At 38.7% G+C, this 10,767-nt stretch overlaps 1 protein-coding gene across 2 annotated transcripts; it reads right to left on the reverse strand.

The window, feature by feature from the left end:
• Positions 1–1,448: 1,448 nt before the first annotated feature.
• On the reverse strand, positions 1,449–10,697 carry LOC111247916 (uncharacterized). 2 transcript variants are annotated; one of them, XM_022799461.2, is made up of 9 exons: positions 10,538–10,697; positions 9,782–10,209; positions 8,512–8,799; positions 6,591–6,763; positions 6,145–6,261; positions 5,585–5,765; positions 4,014–4,127; positions 3,270–3,383; positions 1,449–2,545 (listed from the first exon to the last, which is right to left on the reverse strand). In XM_022799461.2, exons 2-9 carry the CDS (start codon positions 10,187–10,189, stop codon positions 2,300–2,302), a joined length of 1,641 nt encoding a protein of 546 aa, XP_022655196.1. In that variant the 5' UTR covers positions 10,190–10,209; positions 10,538–10,697; the 3' UTR covers positions 1,449–2,299. The 2 variants fall into 2 exon arrangements, with proteins under 2 accessions (XP_022655196.1, XP_022655197.1); XM_022799462.2 differs by lacking the exon at positions 8,512–8,799.
• Between the last annotated feature and the right edge of the window lie 70 nt (positions 10,698–10,767).

Consider the following 10,767-nt stretch of genomic DNA (forward strand, 5'->3'; position numbering starts at 1 on the left):
TATAAATAGAGAGAGAGAGAGAGAGAGAGATTGCTAGGGACATGTAACGAGTGAAATTAGCTCTAAGCCGTAATTATTTGTGAAAATGGAATTCAAACGTTTGCTGAACATCAATAGGATATGTGATTCTGTAAATAAAGTGTTTCCGTTTTTCCTTCAATAATAATAATAGTATTGACGGTCCGCATTGGCATATTCAACAACAAACAATTTCACATTAACACAATCAATAAAAAAAGAAGTTAATAGAGTTACAAGAGAAGATACGATGCTACTAGTGGGAAGCGGTCCATGTTTAAAAAATCTGGGTATATATTGAATGGTTTAGCCCGTGGCAGGGTGTGTATTATTGCAACTGATAGCTGCTGTAATAAACAAAAAATACTATGAGGAACAGATCTGCACTATTTTCATTTCAAATATTGGCCATTTTTCATCACAATCAATTTGTCAAGGTGGATGCTTCGCGTATTTGCTTAAGAAATTAGCTAAGCTTCTTTGTTTTGTTTACATACTGTTGTAAGAAAAATGACAGATACATCATAGATGGCATATCTGTTGCTTTTCTTAAAACCAGTACGTTATTGTTTTTCTCCAACATACATACATTTAAGTATTCATATATTCATATATATATTATTCATTAAGTATTCATAATAATCTCTCGAAGGTATAGCTTTGCAAGAAAAAAACGTTGTTTTTTAACATGTCATTTTGAGGGACACTTATAGATACTACATGGTATTTTTAATAATTACAAAATATTTGGCAGTTTGTTGATCTCAGTACATTAGTTACTCTTTGTGATATTTGAATATAACATCCAGCTTTATCATAGCTACACCGTTGCCTTGATTCAGTCGCCGTTGAGCTTAAGGATTCCACAGCAATGTCTGTAAAACTATAGCGATCGATTGGATTCTTCATACTTCTTTCGGACTGCGTGTGTTTCGAAACTCCTATCCCTAATTGACAACACCTTAGCACAGATACATTATAGTTGGTGTTGCTGATGATATCATGATGTATAGGCACTCCATCTCGACTCATCTCTTGCCCTCATTAAGGGTGGTATATACAGACATAGGTGAGAAATAAAAAAGTATGTTTAACCCACCACTTTTGTTGTTATATAATATAACAGGGAAAATATATACACTTTCCCTGGTTTGTTTCTAAAAAAGGATGACCTTTGGCAGCCGGACTATGATACAAGGTTCTTGACTGACTATCATACAAGGTATAAGTTAGTTCTATTACTATAAATATTTTGTTCGTACTTTATTGAAAAGTTTAGTTAATTTCAAGTTGCAAATTTAAAGCAACTTAGGGGTACGTTGGATGTTGGGATAAAAGAAGTGCTAACAGCTTCAAGCACTTTTTCCTTGGCATGTGCTGGATTTATTTTCAACCACTAATATCGGATTTAATCTAATAGAAAAGGCGTATTTTCATATGTTCATCAACGAATAGGAATGTTTTTATTATTTTAAGATTATTATTATTATTTTAAAATTGATCATTATTTTCTCAAATCTGTTTATCATACACGTACACAAATCGTAATTAAAATATACATTTATGTACATTGAGTATTTCACAATGTCTTGATTCGAGAACTCTTCAGAGATATTTGAATTCGGGGCTAAGTCCTTTTCGGGGTTTTAAAAAAATACCTAAAAACCAAAAACGCTCCTTCTTTCTTAGAGCTCTTGGTTTTACAAACTTTATCACAACCGTTCTATGCAACCTAGTCTTTCAGAAATTAAGCTTTTTTCAGATTTAAATCCTAAACAATTATCGGTCTCGTTGGCCAGTTGGTGCAATTTCCATCGCGTCGTCAATCTCATACCTCTAGAGACCCCAGAACGATGTGTAAAGCTATTTTTTTGCCCCATCACTCCGTAAACCTCGTCAAAGAGTAAATATTCACCGTTGAAAATATGGTTCAATGCCCAACTGTGTTTGAATAAAAACATTTGTTATAATGTTAAATAGTCATGGTAAAACCCAACCGGGAATGACTGTTGTTGTTTTTGATGTTTCTGTATTTGTATTTGCTTTTTGTTCATCTTCGGAATATTTAGCAGTTTTCTTAAATTATTGTTCAATTGCCGCGCAAGAGAGAACATCCATATAAAAGGACCGAGGAAGATGTCTTCAGACGTCTCTCTACTGCGCGCGCATCAACCTCTGAAGGTCGGATTTTATTCTCTTTGAATCATTGGATCCATTGAGTGGGAGCGTAAAACTGCGAATGACGCTTGCCCAGCAGTCTGGTAAGATTCAACAGTCGTACCTAGTGAACAACTTTTAATTTCCTACGGATGTTATCTAATCGCCTAAAGGTTCCAAGCTTGCTGCGACCACCGTTGAAATCATCAATATGCTGCCAGCCAGTTCGAGCAGCTTTCATGAACTTCTCGGCTACATCTTCATTTGTCGATGTATAGGCTCCTGCAATACTGAGAAGAGCGGGTGAAGCCAGATGCTTCTGGGCGTCGAACTGGAACATTGGACCTGGTGCACATGTTTCAGTAGTCAGCTATCAAAGACAGATCACAATATATAAAGAGTGAGGCACACTGTAAGCAGCTGCGACATAGCGGAGTTCTAAAACAGCCATTACTCAACTAACACTGCTTTTAAGCTTATCGTAAACAAAGTGTCCAGGATTTGAATCGAAGGTTGGCCTGCTGTTTGTACCGAAAATGCGTTTATCCAGTATTCGTGCTACCAGAAAAAAAACTAGTTTTCTCTAGACAAAAATTACGAAAAACGCTATCGAACCACAGAGAGAAGGTTTATATTTGGGATGAACATCAGCTATTGTTTAATGTCTTTTCGCCAGACGAACTCCCACTGAAATCATAAACTTATAGAATCAACGGTGTATACCATTGAAAATCATCATACAGCTCGCGTGGATTGCAAGAAAAATTTTCATGCGTCACCATGGGCGGTCCTCAATGACTCAATTATGAATGAAAGCATCATTAGCAAATTCACTAAGGTCATTTGTGATGACCACAATGACTTTGATGTCATATTATGTTATATTTTAGGTTTCTTCACTTGTTTGGGCTTTTGGGACTACTGCTAAGCCAAAATTTAAGTCGACTGTTTTTTTTTTAAATATGGCGTTCTTAAACGAGTATAAACATACCAATGTTTCTGCCTTCCCGGTTACTAATAAGAGTTTTTTGAATTTAAAGAAGTTTGAAACGAATTTTCCACGCTTTTTATAAACTCCAGAATTAATGACTTACCTGTTCGCCGCTTATTGCGCGTCCGACGGTGTCCGCTGTTCGATACGCTGTACTGTAGGCCATTATGTCTGCTTGCAAGTCATCGGGCATCTCAACCGGATTACACATACGGATCTGTTTGCAACAAAGCGGAGTTGGATGAAAAAATGGCCAAAGCCAAAGCAGACAGTATGTGTAAGTAAGTATCAGCGCTTAATCTAGGTCCTAGTATATAATAAAGTGCATTTTTATTAGCGACTGTAGATCTGTGCGTTTTTAAAATCAAAGCTCTTCTGCTGGTCATTTGTCATATCTCGGAACAACAATTTTATATATTATCATTATCTAATGCGTCTATCGAAAGTAACCCGTTCATGCTCAGTAGGAGTCCATTTACGGACACGCTCAATGACTCTATATTTCAGTAATATAAAAGAACGTAAGAGTTATTGCCGTTATTTTGAAAAAAAACGGTACCCTGCAAATATACTACCAAATGTAGTACACTGAAAACAGCAGTTTCTGGAATCTGAAGTTATTACACTGGTTTATTCTGTAAACTCCGACCTCTCCTTCAAAAATTTCGCTATTTTTAGAAAATTCGGAAAGAAGAATTAGTTTCACTAGAATACACCAGGGGAGCGCCGTAGCTTTTTGGCACTACAGTTGGGTGAAGGCGGGCATCTCTCCGGACTAAAGTTTGTTTCTTTTTTACTCTGGTGTCCAATAATCGAGGTCGCAATAATAACTCATGTCCTCCCCAACCTGGTACACGCCGGTCTCATCCCAAACGAAGCCGAACCCCGCGCTACGATAGTTCTTATGTAGTATTTTGGCCGGCTTGTTTGAATTAAGGTACGCCGCCGTCATCGTGTCGCCCTGCAACACAGTACATTGTTTATTTATTAGGTTAGCTCATAAACAATGGCGTTCTATTTACTTCTATACCATTAGAAAATGCTATTTTTCCTCTCCAGACCCGTTGTAATTTCATTGTGCGGTAAACAGAATCCCCGTGCACTATAGAATTCCGTACGGTAACTAATGTTTAGGTGGACTGGAGTTGTACGTTCCTGCTGAAGAAAATATGTGTTTTTGACACTGGCTATATTTTGTTTTTCACCGAGACTCGACAGCTGCCAACCCTGCAACCCTGGGATATATGTGTTGTATACCGTGTATTTATACCTTAAAGGATTACTTGAAGGTGGTTTGTAAAACTTTAAAAAACATGACCTTTTATTATCATTCGATGTGTCGCCCGACACCGAGCTATACGAAGCCATTTCTACACAGAATTGTTACGAGTAACGAGAACTGGTATCTCTACGTCACTATGAAAGAGACAAAGGAACGGATAGCTTCGGGAGCTATAGATAAGCTTAGGGTCAGGTCAGATGTCTATTATAAATATACATGTAATTTGCATGTAGTAGGACATGGAGGGTCTTCTAAACTGAACGACAACGCTTGGAAAAGACAAAGTAATCAACAAGAATCTGTATTGGTTCAGTTGTATCGAATGAATAAGAAAGATATGAAAAGTAATGCGAAGTCATCTTTCTCCGTAACAATCCTAGTAGCGTATGGCGAAAAATTGTTGAAGCTGCATTGCAAAAGCTTGAAGCAGATTTGGATGCACGGATTCTTGCACATTAGGCTTGGTCATTTTTGGCTAGACCAAAGTAAATCAATAGAAAATTGATTGATTGATGTTCTAGAGAATGGCTATAAAGACAAAATGGCTTTATTTGCAACTAAGAAGTGAGTATAATATTGCGTTTTTGGCACTGGGTAAACAAAACGCTGTTTGTTGTGTATAAATTAAATAGTTAAGAAAATGTTTCAGTGCTAAATTCACGCATTCTCCATAAATGCATGAAAATGTGTTATTTCAATATTAGTTTAAGCGTTTAATTCGTGATACGTTTACGATCAAAGAAGTGCCCGAAAACAACGTCAATATTTTAATTTTTTTAGCAAGTATAAAAATAAACAGTGGTCATTTTGTAGCGAATGTACTAATCCGTTTTATCCGGTATCCTTTTTTATAACGAATCGAAACAATAATTAACTAATCTAGCTAGATTCACGTTAAGTCCTGCGTCCTTCCAAATACCCAATAATCCACCAGTGCGGTAATAATAGCATTCCGTGTAGCTAGCTTTGCACAGAGCGGCCAGATTGATTTCTTAGGCAAAAATATGTTATATTTCTAACGATAGTCTTATTAGCATAAACAACATATATAGTGATAAGATTTTGCTTATTTCTGTTTTATCATACGATCATGTCGTATGTCGTTCCTACGAATCTGATCTAGTGTCATGACGAACCTGTAGCACAGTAATGCGCCCAAGAAACATAACTCTGAACGTGCTGTCCATATCGATTGGTACTTCGATGCTGGCGAGCGGTGCACATCCAGTACCGCTAAGCCTGTATACTGTATTTCCGTACATTGCGAATACAACAGTGCGGTCATGTGAAAGACAATAGCCGCGCAGGTGCTGATCGCTGGAACAACGAATAAAGTTAGGTTTTTGCTATTTCATGATTCGTCTGAAGGATAGACAGTCTCGTAACTCGTAAGATTTCAAAATTACCGCTGGTATTTTTCTCCTTTTAAAAGAAAATTTTGGTTATCCAAATTCCTCGATCCAATGGTATGTAAACTTTCATTTTTTAGCGTGCTTAAATCATGAGTAAATTTCACATCATAGATACGAAATTTAACGCAAAAAGTCTTAATAATTGTCTCTGCAATTGACATCAGTGGGTTACAAAATAATGAGGAATGTACCCATAACTCCAAAGTTATATATGCTTGAGAGAAAACCGAATTAGTGGGGTAGTGCTTGGTGTTGATCTTCCTAGACGACATGGTCATCTTTACCTCATTGAGGGCTCGAAAGCTTCGGCTTGAACTCGTTTGATGCTGGTAGTACTTGGGTTCCAATAATCAGCGCGGATGGGAGGGACTTCGCTGGTAAAATCCAACATCGAGCATGACCTGTCCATGTCAGTAAAAAGGCGACTATAATATATTGCTGTAGTAAATAACATGAATAGGATGAGAATATGAAAATACCCAAAAAACACGTCGTTCAGAGCCGGCTACCCCTAAGACTCACTAGGTATGCTAGATAGGCTTAGGAATAGATACACCTCAAAAAGTACATATGCATATGTTATTTAATATAGATACTCGAAAAAGCGAATAAAGATAAGAACGTAAATAATATAAGATATTGCTATTGATGTACATGATGTATGCGAGCACGTAAGGTAAGTACAGGGAATTCTCTTTTTCATCTGGAAACTCGTTAATACTGGCCTTACCTCCCAAGGCCTGGATCACTCGTGCGATTTGAGCGAAAACTTAAATCGTCAGTAGAATTGTTCATTTGTGCCTTTTCGGACAACTTTGGATTGAACTTGGCATTTAACTCGCTGAACGGAACGAACAATACGCCATGATCATAAAAGAGCACAACTAGGGCGTCTTGTTTGACCTGCAACACCAATTCACAGTATTATGTACCTATGTAAAAACTCACAATATCTAAAATGGTTTATATATCGCAAGGCTTTCAATCGCGTTTGCTTAATTGAATTATCTTTAGTACCCGTATATGCCCATAATGTCATTAATTACATATAATGTGGATCAGTAGGATTTTGTTAAATTATAACGTGTGCATATTTATGCTGGTGTAAAAAAACCCCGCGTCACTTAGGCATTTCTCCCCAAGCTTTCCCTCTTGTAGATTTTTATTATTGTAAACACTTTCCGACTTGTAACGTTTGACATCGGTCTTTGCTCGATTGCTTACGCCAATGTTACGCCAGATAACCAGAAAAAGGGATAAAAAATGTATATATATATTAGTCTGGGTAATAAATTCCCGCGATTTCTTCCAAAGCTTTAATTTCCCATTTCCGTTCACTTGTTTATTTTTTAGTATATAATTCGAAGAGGCTTCCTGTACTCCGACAGCTAATATCAGAAGAATTCGAACTCCTCAAGCGAATTCCTCAAAGATGGGTATTTTGTCGACGCCAGAACGCTGCCAAAACAGCTCTGGATATTATTTCGTATACGGTAATAGCCTTATCATTGAGAGGGCCGCTCAACTATTGTTTGTCAAATTTAAAAACGGTATTCGGAACGTAGACGATGTCTCTCGCTTTGGCCGACCGTCAGAGTTGGGCACTTTTGAATTAGGACGACCGGCGAACAACTTGCTAATAATATAATTGGACAAAAAACAAGATGGCCGTTAAGCACCTGAAATTCCTTAGGGTTGGGCATTGGGCACCTTGTAATATCTCTGAATCTAACAACGAATTACAGCTTAACGCTGTATTGAGCGTCGCGCCGCTGCAATGATCGATTGTTGCACAGAATCGTTACCGAGGATGGGAAGTGGTACCTTTTAAAGGATTAGAATGGGTGACTCCAAAAAAGAAATCAAGGCCCATGTTCCAGCCAGATCTTCATGCAAAAAGATTATGCCTTTCATGTGGGACTGCAAGGACCTAATTCACTGTGAAGCATTTATTCTGCACCAAACATTTGGTCAGTACGTTTATCTGGCCCAGTTGCATTGAATGAACCACGTTATCTGGGAGAAAAAGTCGGAGAGATGAAACTGGCATCCCGTTCTATACGATCTCACACAAAGCAAACATCATCAAAGCTGTTATCAAAGGTTTCGGACTTCGAATGGAAGGTTTTGTCGCACCTTTCACATTCCTTGGACCTTGCGCTGCTGGATTCCATCTTTTCTGTTCATTATTAGGGAGAGTTATTTTCATAGCCTAACTTTCGATAGCAATTGACATTTCAAAACGTGGTTGGAAAACTTCTTCGAAACGAAGCCCGCTATTTTCTAGCAAGACAGCTTATATCATTTGGTAACAATGACGAAGAATAGCTAAAATAATAGCTTATTATCATATAAATATCAGAAGTCATGTTTTTTCATATAATAAGAAAAACGGGATTTGTTATCAAACTTAATGTGTAATATTCTTCCTCTTGACAGGGTTAAAAGTGCATACAACGTTAGAAGTGGCAAGTATAACGTCATTATTTTCATAACAAAAAGTTTCCCAGATGGCTTAGAGGTAATATGCCTCTGGATCTGTGACATTATAACGCGCTGTTTTTTTTTCATCTTTGATTCCGTGAAGCTCCTGTGCAGTTAATGCTAATAGATTGTACAAGCACACACTGGGGAGTCCTGCGAGAGATTACCTGCAATGTGCAGCTTTTCACGCGCGTCAACATTGTTCTCGCTTGCCTTGTTTCAATATCGTACATGACGATGGCATAATCGTCTCCATTAGGCAACGGCCAGAACAGCGAGTTAAAGCTGCGCGTGTAGGCCACTTCGCGGTAGACGGACACGTCGAGTTCAGTGGCGATTGAGACGACGCGGTCCCACTGTTGTGGGACATGCGTCAGCAACAGCAAGATGTGCAGCATCCCATCGGTGCAGAGCACGCCAACGCGCGTATGGCCGTCGTGCGAGAGGTTTATTATCTTCAAATAAATCAGTGAATATGGATAGACAAACAAAATTATCATGTAACATTACGTGCATTATGGCTAAATGGCAAAATACTATTAACTACTGATGCCCGTTACAGCAGGATCGGCGTGGCTTTGAAATGACATACATGCTTTCATATACTACAGAATTGAGAATATGTACAAGACGAGTTGTCAGCGACTAGGTCGGCTATCCATAGATTAAAAGTAAAGTGTAATACTCAAATGACTATTACTACCGGATATAACCTGCCTCGAAAACATCAAGTTATTTGCGCCTACCTTCTCGTAGGAATAAAAGAGTATGATATTTTTGCTATGAAATACGGAAAATAGACGCCTTTGCTTTAGACATTAAACGCTCCAGATTTTGATGCCAAACGTCAAACACTAATTGATGTCAGCTAGAAATTACTAGACCAAAGCTGAGTCCCGTTGCCTTTAAATTTATTAATATGTACATTGTACACAAAGCTATTATGTGGCATGTTGAAAAGTTACTGTAGACTGACGGCTCATACTTTTAACAGTAATTTTATTAATAAATACAGGTATCCCTTTGTCTTTATAATTTGTGTATGCTTTGCAGTTCGTTCGAGAGCTTTTATGGATCGAAATGACCTTGATTTCGTTTTCCAGTATTTTCTTATCTGGAACGGCTTGAAGGTGAAATATTCAAACCATTGACATCTATACATTTTGTTGCGCACAGTACACTTCAATGCTCCACTAGGAACATAACTAAGGACCCATATAGCATAAAACTGTCATAGAACTACTCGGTTGTTTAGCCATTGAGTGAGATAGACGAGGACTAATTATTTCCGTCGAGGCAGGGTTTTCTTGTGTGAGTTCAAAAAAAAAAACAACTTTTATATGGCTATTGATATTGGCAACGACTTGAGTGCGAGCGTACGTGTTGCTTGTTCACGATTAATCGAACGTGTATCTATACGTGTATATCTTGACATACCTCGACGATACTTTTCCTGCAGGTGAAGATGGGCTTCCCTGCGTGAGCTGCATTATCACGCGTGGCAAGGCAGCAGTATAGCTTGCGGCTAAGACTTTCTGAGAGCGTGTAGAATACACTATTCGGTCGAATGACGCAGACACGTGTCACCTGATTTTTAGCAAGTCGTGCTTCGAGGCATGCTGTCTCCGCTGTTTTTCGGTGGAAAAAGCTAACAATCTGGATGCACTCACGATTTTGAATGGTTGCAGCATTCGTGCTAGCGCTTTGACCATTTGGAGAAGTCTGGCCCGCCCCAGGAGTGATAATGCTTGACGATGGGGCATCGATGTTTTTGTTGTTTTTACTTGAGCCGTGACTCGATTTGCTCGTAAGCGTTGTACTGCAAGCAAAAGTTTCAGCCGTCATGGTTGCGCTGGCCGTGATTCCTAAAAAGCAGATATGCACTTTATAACCAAAAATCACACTTGCTAATATTGCAGCAGGAGAGCTACTTCGCCGCAGATGTAGACTTAAAGCTATGCCGTGAAGCTCATTAAAATGCAGTTATTTATACCAACGTCACTATGTCATGTACGGCAAATAGGTATCACACGAAACGAGGGAACAAAACCACTGGCAAACTACTGTGCTTTCACTGGGCTAAATGATCTTCAACTAACGCATGTTCGGAGAAAAGCGCGCGATTAGCGCAATTTCTTTTTTAGATTAGAAAGCAGGCTAAATAAAGCAAATGGCAAAAGCTAGCTACTCTACCTGCAGCTAACTGACAGCTAGATGCAATTGTCAGGACTGTGACGGCACAAACTCTTGAATGACCATGCGTCTATCGTTGCGGTCACACTGGATTATCGGGAAAGCCTATACGGTTATTGAAGTGGCGTGCCTTGACGGGGCCTCCTTCCCCTTCAGGCGAGGGTCGGCGTGATACATTAGGATAAGTCATCAAGTGGTGTGTCACACTGAACGTGTTAGACGTTGAAGAA

This window comes from Varroa destructor, unplaced genomic scaffold (genome assembly GCF_002443255.2).
Source record: "Varroa destructor unplaced genomic scaffold, Vdes_3.0 BEIS01000003.1, whole genome shotgun sequence".
NCBI lineage: Eukaryota > Metazoa > Arthropoda > Arachnida > Mesostigmata > Varroidae > Varroa > Varroa destructor.